The sequence below is a fragment of the Mus caroli genome, chromosome 1, assembly GCF_900094665.2.
Source record: "Mus caroli chromosome 1, CAROLI_EIJ_v1.1, whole genome shotgun sequence".
NCBI lineage: Eukaryota > Metazoa > Chordata > Mammalia > Rodentia > Muridae > Mus > Mus caroli.
In genome coordinates this window covers 17986750-18006934 of record NC_034570.1, presented here as the reverse complement: position 1 = coordinate 18006934, position 20185 = coordinate 17986750, and the positions used below count along the sequence as shown (strand labels likewise).

Genomic DNA, 20185 nt, shown 5'->3' with positions numbered 1-20185 from the left:
TTTTTTGTCTTATTGATGGTGTCTTTTGCCTTGCAGAAGCTTTGCAGTTTCATGAGGTCCCACTTGTCAATTCTCGATCTTACAGCACAAGCCATTCCTGTTTGTGCTAGGTGTTGAAGCTGTTGGTTTCTGGAGAGTTATCACTCTTGTTTTCTGGGGCTGATAACTGCTGGCTTCTTTCTCTGTAACCTTCTATGCTTCATTTTACTCCTTACATCTGTCTTCCTGTTCTGTGTTAAATTTAACTCTTTGCCATTGTTATGTGCTTCATTAAGTGATGGATATTTCATTCTTTCTTATTGCTCTGTGCTAAAATATTAACCCTTTGTTACAGTCCTATGCTTCATTAAGCACTGAGGGAACTTAACTCTCTATCTCTCTGTTATTTACTTTATAAATCTCTGTGCTTGATTAAGCACTAGGGGGGAAAATGTTACTTTCACTCTCTTTGTTTGGTTATTTTCCACCTTAACTCTTAAGTTACTCTGAAGCCAGAAGCTGTAGGCCTCTGGGGGAATTAGAACCTGTTGTTTAACAGCAGGACGAATAAGTTAAGGATTAATTGGTATGGCATCTTTCTCTCTTGACCTGAAGCCTTGCCTCTCACTGGCTAGGCAAGGGGGAGTAATTTTTTGGAGCAATAAAACTTTTATTGAACAAAACTTTTATTCAACCTACTAAAAGGAAAGACTTTCACACGAGCAAATATGCATAAGCACACATACATTCATATACACAATCATGTGCACATAGTCATACACCTTCTAAGCTACTTATCTCATACTTAAACACTTACACATATGCATCTACATGTCTCTATATGGAATATATATATTGGAAAGAGCAAAAGCTTCCATAAGCCGGATTCATTGCGCATGCACCAACACAGAAAGAGCTCACTCATTCTGGATGAAAAAAAAAAAAAGAGCTCAACCTTTACTGCATAGAGAAAGAAAAAGCTTCTATCTGTCTATTGCTAAAAGAATTTTAGAAACCTGTCTCATTGTACGAAAAGCCTGGCTGCTGCTTTCTGCTCTCTCTGCAGCTCCTTCTCCTCTTCTGCTCAGCCCCTCGTCTCTGTAATGCTTCTATTTTATTCTCTTTCTGCCTCCCTAATTCTTGTCTCTCCTGAGTTCTTCTAATCCAGTTCTTCCCTTCTTCCTTCTCATGTCATCGTTCCTAGTTCTAGTATCTTCCCAGGATCACATGGTACTCCAATTATCAAAAGATCACCACAAGTTTAATCAGAAATTGAAATCATAAATTGGGTAAGACATTTACAACAGAGATGTTCACATATGCTTTCATTTAGCTATATATTCATTATCTGTCACTTGCTGCACAAGCTCATTGAGAGTCTAAAACTATAATTCTTATGTCTAAGTTAACATTGAAGTTTTGTACAGATAAACCCAGTCAATGTTTCTCCTTCTTCTGTTCTTGTACCTGCAATACATCACTCTTTCCCTTTTATGACCTTTAGTTAATGGTTTTATGGTCTAAAGGATTGTATTTCCTAAATTATAAATCTAGTGCAGTTATCCTGTGACACGTGAAGAACTGCAGAGTCCAAATTGCAGATTTCATATTACATAGTGTTTAAATTGCAGTCCTTAATATGAAGGACTTAATAATTACCAGTAGAATTTTAGCAATTCTTGTGGAATCATCATTAGGAATTAAGACATCATCTATTTGTATGCATAGAATCACTACAAGAGAGTACATCTTCATTAATCTGCAGAAAATCTTCCCAATAGGGTAGGCTAAGACCCAGGGAATAATATAGTAATTTAATAATGACATGAAAGGCATATCAATAGCAGAAATCAATTCCTGAGGCATGTCCTTTGGGCCTTGCTTCCAAGGGCTCGTTCGTTCCATGGTGAACCATCGCTGGAAGATTACCTGCTAGCCTTTTAGACTCTCCTAGATGGCTCCTGACAGAATGTCCACAATCTGCCAATAGCTCTAAATATTAATTGGGAATGGTAGCATTTGGAAAAATATCCATGCTTTTGCTATGTTTCAGGGGTAAAGCAGTGTTCACATACATTCATAGAAAGCTGTTCATTATTTTAAACCTCTTTATGAGCCTGGAGCTAAGACACTTAAATTTTAAAAATTCCATTAACTTCTTAGCACATTTATTTTTGAAAACAGAGCACAGATGCTATTCAAGCCCAGCTACCCTGTGGATTTACATTCTACCCTGGGGAACCATGGAGAAATAAACTGCCCAATGTTGAGAATTGCTTATTGACTAAAATCAGAAACTGGAATATTTGTAATAATAATTGAAAAGAAACCTTGCTTCAAATTGTCCTATGAGTAGTTGAAGTTTTTATTTTTTTGGTGGTGTGTGCATTTCTGTGGTTAGTCTTGAAGCTCTTCTTTTGACTGTTAAGTCAAAGGAAATATTTTATGCTATTATTTCCATGTGTTTTTCAATCCTCTTTGTAATACAGCAAATGATGAAACCTGTTTTATTGCCTGGACATTTACTTATTTCTTGTGCTTACCTCTTGCTCTTCACCTATACCATTAAAATGGGTCAAAGCCTGGTTTGGTAGGATAAAAAGAAAGCCAGAGGGTTGGATTCATGCATATCCAAATTCTTATTTTGTTCCTTACTTTGATGGGAAGGTTTCCTCTAATTTAGCTCATCTTATTCTTTGGACTCCATTCTGTCACATCCCCACTATGTATTTGAATTTAAATTTATTAATTAATCAGAAAATTAAAACTAATTTTTAATTTCAAGGACAAACTTGAAGAAAGTTTAGTGTCTTGTTCTTGTTGCCAGTACAGACTCTGCTTTTTGTGCTCAAATCTAGTTTGAGGTCGCCATGTCTTTCCCTTGGTTCTAACGTGAAGACTTCATTCGGAATATCACTCAGCCTTCGTGTTGCTGATGTGTAATATATGTGTTGTTATATGTTGTCTGATGTGTTTTATATGTGTTATATGTTGTCTGATGTGTCATATATGTGTTAAGCCTCACGTTTGTTTTCCTTTCTCTCACAGTTACTAGCTTATTAAAATTTATTCATGAAATATTAAATGAGAAAAATGTCAGGAAACAACAAATTGTGCCTGGTGCAGAGTGGGCCTGTAGTAAATGTGCTCCTTGACCTCTTCCCTTCGATCTTAATCAACTCTTACTTTGGCTGCTCGTATCACTAGAACACACTTTCTTTATTGTTTTACTCTTTTTTTTGTTTGTTTTTGAGATTACAATATGATCACATCAACTTTATTTCATTTTTCTCCTCCAACATCCTTCAGCTTACCTCTTTTTCTCTTTAGAAAACTCTTGTTTTGTTTTGCATTTTTGTTGTTTGTTGTTTTTTGTTTTGTTTTTGTTTTTGGAGACAGGGTTTATCTGTGTATGCTGGCTATCCTGGAACTCACTCTGTAGAGCAGGCTGGCCTTGAACTCAGAGATTTGCCAGCCTCTGTCTCCCAAGTGCTGGGATTAAATGTGTGTGCCACCACAGCCTGGCATGGAAAGTACTTCTAAGGATCTTAAAATAAAGCCATTGGTGATCACCAACTATTGTCTTTGATATTTAAACAAACAAACAAACAAACAAATAAACAGACAAAACCCTACCATGATGATTTCAATTTTACCAGAATTAAAAGAACAAGCTTAGTTAGATTTACATACCATGTGATGTAATATTGCAGGTTTGCCCATTATGAGTTAGACACAAAATGCTTAATAAGATAAAAGTTAACTTCTTAATGGTTATGCTTCCAAATCACTGTAATTCCCTTATACATTAAGTCAGAACATCATCTTTTCAATAAAATGATAACTCCTCCATTGGCAGCCCTGTGTTCTCTATAGGAGGAACAACAATATGAACTAACCAGTTCCCCCAGAGCTCGTCTCTAGCTGCATATGTAGCAGAGGATGGCCTAGTCGGCCATCATTGGGAGGAGAGGCCCTTGAACTTGGGAAGATTATAGTACAGGGGAATGCCAGGGTGAGGAAGTGGGAGTGAGTGGATTGGGAAGCAGGGAGAGGGAGGGTATAGGGGACTTTCGGGATAGCATTTGAAATGTAAATGAAGAAAGTATCTATTAAAAAAACTTAGAAAATATCTAGTAAAAAAATAGATATCTAATGTTTTATTTAAAAATTATGTTATCACATGACTTTGATAAATTACATGGCCTTTTCTTCATTTCTAGGTGAAGCTGTGGTATGATAAGGTGGGGCATCAGCTGATTGTAAATGTTCTACAAGCAACAGATCTACCCCCTAGAGTAGATGGGCGTCCCAGAAATCCCTATGTAAAAATGTATTTTCTTCCAGATAGAAGGTAATACATGAATTTTGAAAAGTTGACTAGCTTCTGTATTAATGGAAAACTGTTTTTCCTTCCTAGGACATATTTTCTAAGTACAATAAGTATTTAGGGGACCAAACTGCATTATTCCATAAGACAGTGTCTTATACATTTTACTTCAAAGTAAGATGGTATTTTTAAATATATCAGTTAGTTGATCCACTTCATTAAAATGCACCTCTATATGTACATGTCATGACCATTGCTTACATTTGTAATTGAAATCAGTAATATTAGGTAGTATTATTATTAATGCTCATGGGCACAGTTTAGATTTTGATGTTATAATGTAAAAGTAGTAAAAGGATGGCTGGAAATGTAGTTCCATGGTAAAGCATACACTTAGCTTGTATGAAGCTCTGGGATTGAACCTCACCTCAAGGCATTGTTCAGAAGTGACAGCTTAGTTTTTCAGCCTTGTAGAAGACATTTATATGAGCCTCTAAGGCTAGTGGGACATTGTAGAACGAGGAAATGGAAGGAATGTGAAAATAATAATGGCAAACATGCTGGGCGATGGTGGCGCATGCCTTTAATCCCAGCACTTGGGAGGCAGAGGCAGGCGGATTTCTGAGTTCGAGGCCAGCCTGGTCTACAGAGTGAGTTCCAGGACAACCAGGGCTATACAGAGAAACCCTGTCTTGAAAAACCAAAATAAATAATAAATAAATAAATATAAAATAAAATGGCAGACATGCTGTGAGTCTCCAACGTCTTGACAAGATGGAACATTGGCAAGCAAGGACTCAAACCTGCAAGAGTTTGCCTGCACTGAAGCTACAAGCATGCGTGTACACACACACTCACACACACACACACACAGGACACACAGCACATCCACAGCACATCCACACAGCATACATACACAAACCACATCACACACAAGCACAAACACACACATGCCACACCCACTCTAGTAGTGACTGGCCCAAGAGCTTGGAAGCAGTCTCTGAGGCGAAAAGTTCACAGAAACTTAGTCTCCTGGAACAATGGCATCCTGTAAAATGAATGCTCCAAACCTGTGCCTGTGATAGTGGGCTGTATGGATCTGTGTGCTTTCTTTCAGTATTGTTTTATTATAAATGCCTCAAAGGATTGATTTTGACATATAGCTAAGTTAGATTACTTTTCACCAGTGTTCCAATGTCCTAGGCAGTCCTTGAGCCGACCCTGGGCTTGGAATTCAGTTAGAATGTTACCTATTCAGTAACATTCAGAATTACCTCTAGTATTGTAAGAGGTGAAAGAAATCAGGCATTACAATTTACTAGAATAGAGCTAGTGATCTCAGGGCTAGTCTACATAGCAAATACTTAGAACAATAGCCGAGTCACTCCCATACACAGGAATTTACAATGTCCTAGGAAGAAGGAAGGTTGTAGTCTAAGAAGCAACAAGAGTAAATACTTAGAGCACTAGATAGCTGAGCCACTCCCATACACAGGCATTTGCAATGGCCTAGGGGGAAGGTAGACTATACAGTAGACTAGACTTGGAACTATGGCAAGGGCATGAAGCCCTTGCCCCTGGCTGCTAAGATTAAACTGACCTTACTTAGGTGGGGCTGCTTTTGATCCCAGTTGTTAACATTGATTTTTTTTTCCCAGTTGGTTCCTGTTAGCTTTTTGTATGAATTCCTCAGTTTTGTGTAAAAGTCACTTATAAGTCTGATGCTCACTTTGACATTACATTCAGATACAGCACACTCTCTCTGTGTCCATGACTGTTTGTCACTTTTATGCCGACTCTCTGCCCACCTGTACCGGGACCCTGATTTCTCTTGTGAATTGAGGGGGGCTGACTGAGGTCATTTCGCGGCATACACACTACATACAACACACACACAAAACACACACAGCACACAATACACACACAGCTCACACACCACATACATACACCACACATACACACACCACACACACAACATAAACACAGACACACAATATACACATACCACATAAACAAACACCACACACACACACACCACATACACACAAAATAAACATACACACATACATACTTCATCCAAACACATACCACACACATACACAAACATACAAACACACCACACACCCATATTACACCACACATACATACACACACAATACACACAATATACATATACACAACACACATACAAGATACCCACACACCCCCAAAACACATATACAGCATACACACACTATACACACACACATCATACACATACACTATACACACAGAACACACACGTTCCACACACCATACATATACACACTACACACACACATACACACAACATATACCACAGACACAATATACACACAACACACTCATACACATACATACAACACACACACACATACATACAACACACACACACACACACACACACACACACACACCTCATGGGGCAGAGATCCCTCTGCAGTCAGGCATGTATTGGGAGGAGTTCTGGCACACAGGCAGCTGCAGTTAAACAATGACATTATACCATAAAAAGTCATGAATCTCAAGAAGGACATGGAGGGAGTTGGGTGGGAAAGTTTATAGGGAATGGGATGAGATGAAAGGCGAAAGAAAGAGCAGAGAGAATCCACTATGTGTGTGTATACTTTATAAAGTTGTCAGAGAACAACCTTAATTCGAGGAAAAGGTGGACAAAGGGCAGAAACACTGATTAAATGACACGTGACCTCAGTAGAGGGCAGCATGTCAGCGGTGTCTGGCTTGCTCATTGAGGACACATCTTTACATTTCAGCGACAAGAGTAAAAGAAGAACCAAAACGGTAAAGAAACTTCTAGAGCCAAAATGGAATCAAACATTTGTCTACTCACACGTACATCGTCGAGATTTTCGAGAGCGAATGTTAGAAATTACTGTGTGGGACCAGCCAAGAGTACAGGACGAGGAGAGTGAATTTCTCGGAGAGGTGATGTATACAGTATCAGCTGAACGTGTTTACTGCGGCTTTTGCTGTACGCTAATTGTGGGTACTTTCCTGTTGTGTTTCATTTGAGAAATCCTGTTTCAGATCCTCATAGAATTGGAAACAGCACTTTTAGATGATGAGCCCCATTGGTATAAACTCCAGACACATGATGAATCTTCACTACCTCTGCCTCAGCCATCACCGTTCATGCCCAGGCGGCATATCCACGGAGAAAGCTCCAGCAAAAAGCTACAAAGTAGGTTCAATTCTATTTAGTTAGCAGAGAGTAATTATGTTGCCTTGTTCTGCTTATAGACTGGTGCTGAAAACATACCTATTTTCAGTTGCATTTTATGGTAGAGCAAACTAGTAGAAAAATTGTTCATCTCTATAAAAGAGATACAACCAAACTAATTTTTTTTGTTTCACAATAAAATAATATATGTAGTATGGAAGAGTAAGAGATGAACGCTAATATTCTCGCAATGTCATCCCTGACCCATGGCCTGAGTCATGGTTTGGCTGACTGGCGGAATCATTTCTCTCCTTAGTAAAGGATATATGTGTGTATGTGTATATATATATATATATATATATATATATATATATATATGGTGTTGTTTTAATCTTTTTGGCGAGAAATATGTATTTTAAACCATGACATTATGAGTTTATTGTTATTCATGTGCTCATTAGGACTTTCCTTTCCTCTGTAATAATTTTTGAGGTATCAGTAAATATATGAACGAACAGATAAAACATAGAAGCTTTGCTTTGATAATCTGGATTCAAATTGTTTTGCCTTTTCATTGTCTATCATATGTCAATGTGTCCCAGGTTGATAATATCTTCAAAATTAATATTCATAAGTATTGTGACTAATAAATATGTATTTTAATATTGGGGGTTGAATGATTTTTAAGCATTCTGAGCATGCCAAATGCTGCCATGGTTGGTGTTTGAACTTATCCTCTTCCGTACAGGATGAATTGTAGGTACTTCACTATCTGCTTTCAGAGTAGCATTTAAAATGAAGAAGGATATAAGTCAAACAAGGAAGGATATAAGTAAAATTTTATTCCATCAATGTCCTTCAGTGTAGTTGTATATGGGAAGAAATTTTGTTTAAAAAATGTAATGGTTTTTGAAACAAACACGTTTCTAGAAACGCCAGACCTTGCTTACTATAAATTATTCTTGTTCAACTATGTCCTTTGCATGTCGTAAACCGAGTGGACACACAGAGGTATCTGTTTGCCTTACTGTTGTGCAGGATCTCAGCGAATCAGTGATAGTGACATCTCAGATTATGAGGTTGATGATGGTATTGGCGTAGTGCCTCCAGGTGCGTGGTGAAAGGCATGGCTCCACCCACTGTCTCTGCTTGTTTCCGCTGCCTACCTCCAGGTTCCGTCTGGACACTAAGCTGGAGGTCCTTAGTGCAGAAACATCAGCGTTATGTTATTCCATGGCGACTTGTGGCTTACATTGTTAATGTCTAAAATGGACCTGCATCTCTGGATTTACGCCCCTCGTTACTTGTTACAGTTGGGCTCTCCCTTAGAAGTATGCCTAAGTTAGGTGAAACAAACACCACTATTTCACAGTGCTCTGAGCATTAGTGAGAACGTGGGTGTCGTTTTGAAAGGATACTGTTAATCTTATTACATCCAATTTCATTCTCCTGTGTTTTATATTGTATCTCTATGATTTTCCTCCCCCCTCCCACCCCCATTTCTCAAAATACCATAGCCTTCCATGGAATATACTGAGAAAGGTGCATGGCAGGGTTTAAAATTGCATGTGGCATGGCTGTAGCTTTCAGTGCTTCTGTGATGTGCTCACTAGCTATACCTACTGTGTGTATATATGTCTTAAAGTAAGACAATGCTCTCAAAAGAGTCAGTATTTCTTTGGTGTACATGTCTTGTCTATGTATAAATTGGCAACATTTTGTGACATTTAAAAGTTTGGGTTTACATTTTTTCATGAGTTGTCGGAGGAGTACATAAGATCAAGAAACATTTGTCAAGAGACATTCCAGAATATATAAATGTGACTAATTAAGGGAGTCATTAGAGCAATATTGGCATATGAGCCCTTCCTTTCTGTAATGCCTTCATTGCAGAGGATGCTCTTATTTTAAGGAGATTGGTTTCATTAAAATTTGTAGTATCAGCTTTATGAGAGAGTCTAGACATTTTGGAAGGATGAACTTCATTTAAATAAGATAAAAAAATACAGAGGATTTTTTAAAAGTCACATATTTGTTATCTGTCATACAAAGAAAGTACTTATGTATAAAAGTCTAAATATTATTAAATTAAACAGTGATGTGGGCTAGCTTAGATTATGAACAAGAATTCTGTATAGTGATGGATAACATTTTCTATTTGCTGTTTTTATTTTTAAAGACCATGCTAGTTACACACGTTTTATCAGAATCTCACGTAGATTATAAAATTACACAATTTAATGAAATTGAATTGCTAAAAATGATTATAAATGAAAATCTTTTGTCATATTCATATCAAAAGGAATGCGACTATTGCTGCTAAGAAAGTTATCAAATAATTATTAGGATTTGTCAGCCTTAACGTTGCTACTATGGGTGTTTCTCATGTTGCATTCAACCTTTTCCCCTTTTAAATGAGGTATTGGAGGATACCAACTAAAACATTGATTCAAGTGGTGAGCTTCTCTTCCTCTGAGTAGTCAGCATGGCTTACGGACCCACTGCTCATGAGAGTATTGCTCGGATATCACTTACGAATCTCTGAATTATAAACATACCTTTATTTTCTGTTAGATATACTAGTCGTTCTAGTGTTTGATGAATGATATATTATCTTTATTATACAAAAACCAATGCTTACATGTTGCCGTAGTTATTAAATGCATCAGTGATGAGAAAGTATGAGATTTGGTTGTTGTAGAGCGTTCTGTATTCCTATGGTTGTATGAACCAGTTCATCTTAACTGCTTAAGAAGAATGAAGCCCATAGGCAAATCGCCATTTTGGAGCATCTCAGTAAGTTCCAGAAAAGAGACTAAAATCTCTAATTTATAACTGAACAAATTTTTAAAATTTAGATGACAGGTAAAGAACTGCCCTTTCAACTCACGACTTAAACCAGCCTGCATGCTGTTAATAATGATTAAAATCTGGAAAATCAAGTAATCAAAAAATACAAACAGTAAATAACAGCGTAACAGGTAAATATTAGTGTGTTTATATAATATTTATAGAATGAATACAACTATAATATAACATAACTAAAATAAAACTAAATAATAATGATATAGGTAATTATTAATTTAAATGGATATAGACATATGATCACTTAATATAAAATTTTGTTTGTCACAGCACATAGTAGTGACTCTGAGTCACTAAAATTGTGTACATTACCATCAGTATACTCTCTATATAAAGTCACAAGTTGTTTTTGACTCCTAAGAGAAATTTACTAAAAGCGCTTAGGATCTATAAGGCTTTAGGATAATAGTTTTTCATAAAGTCCTTTCTTAACAAATACACAAGTATTTAAGTATATAATACAAATATTTAAGCTACATAATACAAATAACTCAATAAAAATTATGTGTTCTTTTAAAACACATCACTTTTTTATAATAATTATAAAGATCCAATTTACATATCTTGACCATCACTGAAATTTTGAGATCGTCATACTCTTAATTAAATATTGATGTCCCATTATTTTACACAATTGATGCCATTTAAAGTTTAAATGATTTAAACACTGGGTTCAGTTATTAATACAATTGTTCCCTTTTAAAATGTGAAGTATATTCAATACATGTTAACTCATTAATAAGTTTTTTGTTGACCAAAAAAAAAAAAACTTTTTCCACTCAAAATAAGTGTAATCATTACTATTTGACAAATGACTATAAATGAAAAAATATATTTTTAGTTATACCATTAAGGTTATATTGTTACTTTAGGGTCATTTCAGGCTGTTCAAGGAGGTGAGCTCTTTTCCTCTGAATAGTGCCCAGTTGTTCTTCCTGACAGATATCCTCTGTGCCTTAAATTTACTGATGGATGGTACAGTCACGTCAACCTAGCTGATGGCTCATTATCAGCTTGCTTTTGCAAGGGGTGTTTGATGACATAGTTTTAAAGTAAGTAAGAAAAAAAAAAAAAACAAATAGGAAATAAGAACAGAAGAAGACGATTTCAGTATTCCCGCTGAGAAGTGTCTCTGTGATTCATGTCATTTCTAGGCAATTGGAAATGAAAGTTCATTTCCTTAACCACATCATGTTGTCCACTTTTCTTGCACTGATGAAAATTAATGAGCATCATAAGAAGCATTAAAACACCACTTTAAAACTGTGCGCACTTATTATGGATTTCAGATGAGGTTTTTTTTTTATCCAAATCTAATCAGAAAGGACACACCCATTTTTGTGCCAAGGCCATTAAGCTGGTGTTTCTGTGCAGTGGGGTTAACCACGTTCATTTAATAATGTTTCCTGGACCCACAGGAGGGATAGTTTTAGCTATTCTGTATAGATTTGATGATTTCACAGTGTTAATTTCTCTGCTTCATTATCACCATGGTTTCCACTCATACAGGACTTACCCCTGAAATTTGTATTTACTGCTTACAAAAGTCACAATCAGTCTTTAAATAGAATTAGCTACTCCCCTTTGTTCATTAAAATGAATGTGGGATGTGGTCATTTTCAATTAAAATGACCAGGATACTTTTGTAAGGACTACATTTGTACTACGACTAAATGGTTTCTCCTTTAGAAGAAACGATCAGGATTTGAGTAATGACTAAGTCAGTAAAGTGTGCAGCAGAAGTCCAGGCAGTTATGGTGGCATGTGCTTATGAACCTAACTCTGGGGAAGTAGAGACAGGCGAATCCTGGGAGTTCACTGGCCAGGTAGCCCAACAGAATAGATCGCTAGAATCCACGAGAGACCATTTTCCATAATGTGGAACACAATTAGAGGAAGATCCTAACTGATGAGCTCTGGCCTCTACATGCACACACATCCTCATGCATAGAGAACTGCAAGCACACCCGCATGTAAACAGCACACAAACAATACCTAACAATTCAAATTAATTAAATGAAAAGAAACATCAGATTTCGAATCATTGACTCGTGTATTAACTATAATTCTCTCGCTGCTTGGTTGATGTTGCTGAAAAGCCACTAACTCATCCATTCTTGATATTAAAAGTGTGCCCCAACTCATCCTAATGTCTGAGGCATAGACCATCATGTCAGTGTTTACTATCTCCATGGTAGCTTTGAGTCTAACTGTAATGTGTTTTGATGCATGTTTTATCTTACACTTCCTGTCTATACACGTAAAGCTTCCGGAGATAAAGCTATACAGATTGCATGGCACCCAACATTAGCAGGTCGATGGCTGCTTTGATATAATTTCGTCATTTTTGTGTTCTGCTCCTGTCGTCAAAAGCACTAACAAGTTTTATCTGTATGCTCTTGTCAGTGGGTTATAGAGCTAGTGCTAGAGAGAGTAAAGCCACCACGTTAACAGTGCCAGAGCAGCAAAGAACCACACATCACCGCTCACGTTCCGTGTCTCCTCATCGCGGCGATGATCAGGGAAGGCCTCGTTCACGTTTACCAAATGTGCCATTACAGAGGTAGGTCTGGAGCAGGCTTAATGCTCTTGACAGTACTTTCTTTTCTTATACCACAGTGTATTTTATGGTAGATCAATAGCTGCAATGAAATGATGGTTAGAAGCCATTTGCCATTAGTTAGCAGAACCCTTGCTTTTCCTAGAGGGGTTCCAAAAGCTCTGTGTGAAGGGGCGGGGCTGGGGCAGAAAGGGGGTCTGGGGAAGCAAAAACTAAGCAATAACAATTTCCTGAAAGGAGAATATATTTTGAAGAGATTTAGTATTATTTCTTTGAAGTTTAAGCGCTCAAAGATATCCCCTTCCCCCCTCTGTGTGTGTCTCCTCTCTCTCTCTCTCTCTCTCTCTCTCTCTCTCTCTCTCTCTGTGTGTGTGTGTGTGTGTGCGCGCGCGCGTGCGTGCACGCGTGCACGTGCACTCGCCTGCACCTTTAATCCCAGCACTTGGGAGGCAGAGACAGGAGGATTTCTGAGTTCGAGGCCAGCCTGGTCTACAGAGTGAGTTCCAGGACAGCCAAGGCTATATAGAGAAACCCTTTCTCAAAAAAAAAAAACAAAAAAAACAAAAAAAAAAGGAAAGAAAAATTATAAATTTTTACATAGCTACAAAGCAATGTCATATAAATGAAACATAGGCAAAATTGAGAATATGTTCTCTTATTTCATTGGATTGGGTGTGATATCAACACCTTTAATCCAGGCCATGTGTTAGCCAGTTACAGTCTGTCTGTTTTCTCTTACTCTTGTTGATTGTTTGGGGAACACAACATGTTTTGTCAAATGAAGTTTTGTGGCACATTTTAGGAGCTTAGATGAAATCCATCCAACACGAAGGTCACGTTCTCCAACCCGACACCATGATGCCTCCCGAAGCCTGGCCGATCACAGATCAAGACATGTGGAAAGTCAGTATTCATCAGAGCCAGACAGGTACTTTTCCCAAGTAGAATCTCAGTACTACAGTACTCCTTTGTTCTGATTTAATCTATACAAATATTGCAATGCGATACATGGATGAGTTAAATTACACCATCATTGGAAACATCTCTTCAACAGTTTTCATTCCTTACACATTTGCAACTCTCAAAGACACTCAGTCAAGATTATAGCAATATTTGTATTTTTCAGTCATGGTTACCTAGTTATGAACCTTCATTGACTTAGATTTTGAACTGAGATGTAGAAGAAAGGCTACATGAACAATTTTTAAATATTTTTCTCCATGGGTCACATATTTGGAATGTTTATCTTGTAATTAAAAATACATTGTTTATATAATTAAAATGCTTTTGGTAATGGTCTTCTGCAAGGATATTTCTACCACAGACTGTGCAAACTTCAATGATGTTTTTGTTTTATGCCACTTTTTTTTTTTAAATCTAGTGTCTTCTTATGGATGTCTGTGAAATACAAAGTATGTTGATAGATCATTTTATGGATGTGTCAATTATTAGCTCTGCATTTATCAATGGACAAATGTTTCGTGGAAGTTGTTACTAGGAATCTATATAATAAACACATTTTTCTTCGTGCCTACAGACATTCTTGTCAAAGTTGCCACAGGGATGTACTAGATCAGCCTAAGCATAGCCTAAGCAGGGACTGAGTTAATATTCATTGGAATGTTCTCTTCTGGCCTTTTGAAGTGGGGGAGAGAAAGTTCAGGGAGGTGTAGAGAGAGGAAGGTGGTATTGAATGGCAGATGTAATGGACTTAAGGACACAGCCCAAACTGAGCATCTATCTTCAGTTTCAATGGAAAGTGGTGCCATTGCCTTCATGTGTGAATCCCATTAGGTACTGGGGACAGACTTGGTCAAAGAAATCGTAGTCCATACAGCCCAGTTGAATGATTGAGTGAGCCCTGTTTAGCCAAAGTTCATCTGAGCACCAATGAAAATAGGGAGGTTGTAGAGAGCAAAGAGTTACAGTGGCCAAAGCAATCAATATAATTAAAATAATTCAGTCATTGAAAAATCCTAGTTAAGAAAAACCCAATGTGATATTCTCAGTGGCTGCTAGTTACAAAGAAATGATCATGTCATTAAATTTCTAAAATAGAAATAAAATCATTGGGTTTCCATTTTAATATCTGAAAGGTCAAATTAGTGCATTTTAATTACTGAAATGACTGGAATTGGAAATATGTTCCCATACCTTTTGCAGGGAATGGTTGTTTTCCGTTCACTATTGTATTTTATGAGATCGTTTTGCATCACTAAGTAGTAAGTCAGCAACAGTGAGGACTTCAACTGTAATGTTTGTACTCTATTGTTTGAATTTTTAAATGCTGTCACGTTTCTTTTTTGTTTAACCTCTCAAGCAAACATGCTAGTGCAGACAATCTGGTTTCTCCCCCTTTCATGTTCTCATTGGCACACCATTGGCACAACCCATGTCATCTATTGCCTCCTCATGATCTATCCGTTTCACTCACCACCCATCCTGTCTGTGCAGTGAGCTTCTCATGCTGCCCAGAGCAAAACGAGGACGAAGTGCAGAATGCCTACACATGACCAGGTAAATACAGGGATTTGGTTCTGGTGACTGTGTGTAATGACTCGCTTTCCATTCTGCTATTCTTCCTACTCTTCCCTCTCTTCCTTGGTAGTATTACTGCTACACGTAGAATTCCCCCCAGCCATTAAACAAAGTTACATTATTTCATATGGAGGTGATGCAAGGTTTTGGGAAACATTGTAATGTTTCCGATGCAAAGCAGACCATTTTGACATCAGTATATTCAGAATTCCAAAACCTGGGTGAGTCTCTTTGGAACCCGAGGAACTAGTTTACACAGTTCAGATTGCAAATGCCCACTGTGAGCTCACCCTACACACATGTGGACTCAAAGACCTGTCTAGTCACAAAGTTTCTGATCTGTTGTGCAGGGCAGGTTTACTGTTCTCATGATTATGGCCACGTTGCTTTAGCCTTTTAAATGTTTTCTTTTGCAACCTGTGATCATTATGTTCTGTCGTGCTGTCTGTTTTTATTAAAATGTTTTCAGTTCATTTTTCATGGTTTTCCTTCAGGTTCTTTAAACCCCTGGCCTCTAGCTGTTCAGATACCCTGTAAAACAAATGTTTCCATGAAGATGTACAGCAGTGCAATACCACTTAGAGTTGGGAGAATGAGGACAGGATACACCTTGCTTAAAGCATGGTATTGTATGTTAGACTTGCATCTTGGATTTCAAATCTGGTGAAAATCACTCTTTAGTGGTTACTTGTAGATTGTAGCAAGCTAATAATTACTATTATTTGAAGTCAACATTATGTCAAGAAGTAATAAATGAGTTGAAGGATTAAAAATTGCTTGTAAGTATAAAATGATAATTTTTAAAAAGCTAAAGGAAATAAGCTCAAATGTCACACTTGAAATGCAGAACAAGCTCAGAATTCACTGTTTCCCTATGGAACATGTAGTTCTGATCAAATACATGATCAAGACAGGGTTAGCAAAATTTACTTAAAATTTAGACGTCTAAAATTATCCAGCTACTAGTTATTATTGAGCTTGTTTTGTAGGGCCACCTGAAAATAACAAGGAAATGTTAGTTCTACCTATCAACTAATGAAAAAAAATAAATATAAATATTTTAAAATTATAATATTTTATTATGCTAAACTATCTGGGCCTATTAGATGCTCATCCAAGCAAATGTTTCATAGTACAGTGATTGGTTTACAAGTTCTGTAAATTTTCTCCTATTTTTGTCTATGTGAATGCAACTATATAGAAAAAGTATGCATACATGCCCTATCTATTTCAAGATGTATCTAATGTGTACCTGAGATGCATACCAGTATTCTAAATAGAAGAAGCGTCTCTTCTTTTCTTTATTTTGTATCAGGGCTTGCAAAAATATGTTTCTAGCTGCACCATTTTATATAATATCATCCTTAACCCGACTGTTCCACGAATAAGACCAAACTCCATATATCTTATTGTTTAATACATTGAATCAGCATACTGATTTTATAGGTCTTTAGGGAGTCATCTTCACTTGTATGAAAATTGATCAATGTAAACCCGAGGCTGATCAAGCCCATTGATAACCTTCACAGATGTAGGAAAGCTAGTGTTCCCAACCAAATGCAGAGATTCACAGCCAGTGTGATGGCTGGCTTCTCTGCCCACTTCTTGTGATTTTTGTAATGGTAGGGTTGGTCCTAGTAAAACTGCTGACTTTGTTTTTTTTAGTTACTACTGCATCATAATACCTAGTTTTTATCCAGAACTTTCAAATCCTTTCCTTTCCTCTGCCCTTGAATACTCACTACTAAATGTCCAAGAGCAGAAAAATCATGAGTTCAAATATATGTACATGTATCTTCTGTATTCATACACATGTATTTCTAAAAGTATTTAATCAATATTTGGGTACAGATATGCCCACATGTAATCTCCTATTTGTACAGATATATAATACAGTTTGATTTCATAGGAATTTTAGAAATGTATTACATTTTTATGGCCAAATTCTTAATTGGTGCTTTCAAAATAAAGCATACTACATTGCCTATTGTCTTATTTCACCGCTTTAACAGTTGATTACCTGAACTACTGCAACAATAATAATTTGTGACTTAAATAGAAATGGAAAACTGCAAATTAAAACCCTTAATGTGCATGTTTTTTAATTAATGTATAAAAAAAATCTCACATTGATAAATTCCTGGCAAATTATTTATTATGAATTTCATCCTTTATGGAAAATTTCTCAGGTGGTGTAGTAGGCATGAAATGCTATGCCTGCCTCAGGAATCTTTTGAAGCAAGTTCTTTGGAAATTTTTATAGAAATCTGCCATTAAAGGTTGTTGCCCATACTGGGGGACAAAAAAGAAGAGAGTTTTATGAAGGATGAATAGTCTATTTCTGTGTTGTTTTTCTTCATCTGTGACTGGAAGATATTATAAACCATTGTTAAATTAAGGACTCAAAGGATTTTCTCTCGTGTGAGCATTAGTGTAAACCCAATTATGCCGGGAGATTTTTAAATACTTAGTGTCTGGGTATGTGCACCTCTGTTGGTTTATCATGTTTTATGCCATGAAATGGATGATGCATTTTTCTAACTAGCAATGAAGAGTATAGAACATTATTAGATTATTTTAAAACAAAAACTAGATTAACTAGATTTATCCCACCCTTTATAGGAAGGTCTAGCTATGTGATATGTCTTGTACAAACTCAGCAAATTTGGGTCTTGTTTCTGCCCTTTAATTCTAATGATTTCCCTTCTTTGATGTTTTTGTTTTGGTTTAACTCCAAAATTACACAAATCTAATGGATTTTTAGTTTTAAATCTGAGTTTGTTCTGTTCCCCATAGGAAGCTTAACCAGCGATTAATATTAGTATTAGTATTGCTCTAACAATTGGTCTATACATCCTTGAAACTCTCAGATGTTTCCCAAAATGAGCTGATTAAATTATAACTTTGATAATGTGAAATAACCTCACCATATGTTAATTCTGATCCTGCATTGAGACAGTAATTATGGCACATCTGAAATCACTGGTAAGGATCCTTTTAGTTAGCTTTGGGTAGGCCTCCCAGTTATTTTTTAAATGTTTTAGAGACCTTTATTTCATGTCTATTTTTCTGTTTTCCTGCTTGTTTGTGTTGCCGTTTCCAGAGATCTTGTTAGGTATTCTAAAACATTACCACCCAAGATGCCTTTATTACAGAACAGCTATCAGTGGCGCATCAGGTAAGAGCCGCAGCAGTGAGCTCTGTTTGGACTCATCCCCAGCCCCAGCCATTAAAATGAAAGTTATATTCTTTTATGTCATTTATCTTACACATTGAATTAATGTCCAGTAATCTGTACCATATTAAACCTATCTAAAACTGATTTAATTGTAAACATACATCCTGGAATAAGTGTCTCAATGGCATACTATTCAGAAGTTAGAATCCTACTCATTATCATCTCCGTGTTTTAGATGTCGATTTTAATTTTAGTGATTAATTTCATTTCGTTTTATTTGTGTGACTTTATTTTGTGGATCACAATCCTGCCTGCCTGCACACACTAAGACCAGATGAGTGACTACACAGGACATTCCCCTTCAGCATGCTTGTTACAACTCAAGGATGCTGAGCATTTCTGATGAGTTCTCTATGAGGTCAGAGTACCGGGAAGTGGTCCTGCCCACTTTCCCTGTCTAATGCTGTGATCCAGAAGAGTGGAGCTGTGCAGTTGTTTCTCCTATGATGTCCTTCATTTTGTTTTGGCGTGGCATCTGTAATGAAGTTTTAGGCATTTTGTTTTTAATGCTTCCTGTATCCAGTTTCTTTTCTTTTCTTTTCTTTTCTTTTGTTTTCATAAGTAGGTGTGACTTAGTGTCATATTTTAGACTGAGATTCTTTCTTTTGAAAAAAATTATGCAACACAATTTAAGCATAATATTTGTTTAATCTCTAAACAAACGTTTACACCATCATTCTGTGGCTCTCTCACACCCTTATGAACTGAATCACAGTGATTCGCCATTTTGTGTAACAAGAACATTATTTTATGCTTTCCTCTCTAACGTGGTCTTTCTTTCTTTCCTTTGTCTTTCTCTTCTACCACTGGATGTAATGCACTAGTGAGCTGCAGCCCTCTCTTGACAGGGCTAGGAGTGCTAGTACCAACTGCTTGAGACCAGATACTAGTTTGCATTCACCAGAACGAGAAAGGTATAAAATAAAGACTTTCTGAATTTCTTATCATTTGTACAGTGACCTTTTCTTTTTCAATCATTTTGTTTTTGTTTTATGTGAGTCTTGCAGATTTATCCACTCACGCCTGCTTTCTTGCTGTCCACCTTTCTTTCCCTTAGTACACATCTGTTAGGGATATGTGTATGTGGATATGTGTGAAGCACACATATGCATATTTCTATGAATGTTGTTGCAAATGGTGTGATGTAACTTGTAACTGCTCCCGGCTGCTGCTTCCTTTTCTGTTGCTGTTCAGTTGTCTTGATTCTGTGACTCAAGGAGCCTTCAGTATGCTGATAAGATCACAGGTTACTGAGGAATTTGAAGGGGAGACGTTGATTCCCTATTAGTTGAACCAATAAATAAGATTTATGGATCTGACAATAATCTTCCATAAACTCAAAATAAAGATTCTGTTGAAATAAGCTGGGCGTGGTGGCGCACGCCTTTAATCCCAGCACTTGGAAGGCAGAGGCAGGCGGATTTCTGAGTTTGAGGCCAGCCTGGTCTACAGAGTGAGTTCCAGGACAGCCAGGGC

At 36.9% G+C, this 20185-nt stretch overlaps 1 protein-coding gene across 37 annotated transcripts in view; it reads left to right on the top strand.

Moving 5' to 3' along the window:
• Rims1 (regulating synaptic membrane exocytosis 1) overlaps positions 1–20185 on the top strand; it is a 489256-nt gene that overhangs the window by 334143 nt on the left and 134928 nt on the right. For 33 of the 37 annotated variants that reach the window (XM_029474748.1, XM_029474741.1, XM_029474765.1 and 30 more), the window contains 8 exons: positions 4203–4333; positions 7102–7273; positions 7376–7529; positions 8547–8618; positions 12780–12936; positions 13736–13861; positions 15388–15450; positions 19534–19623. In XM_029474748.1, the coding sequence (XP_029330608.1) occupies positions 4203–4333; positions 7102–7273; positions 7376–7529; positions 8547–8618; positions 12780–12936; positions 13736–13861; positions 15388–15450; positions 19534–19623 (965 nt within the window). The remainder of the gene's footprint in view (positions 1–4202; positions 4334–7101; positions 7274–7375; positions 7530–8546; positions 8619–12779; positions 12937–13735; positions 13862–15387; positions 15451–19533; positions 19624–20185) is intronic. The other 4 variants (XM_029474768.1, XM_029474769.1, XM_021157037.2 and 1 more) reach the window with 1 other exon arrangement.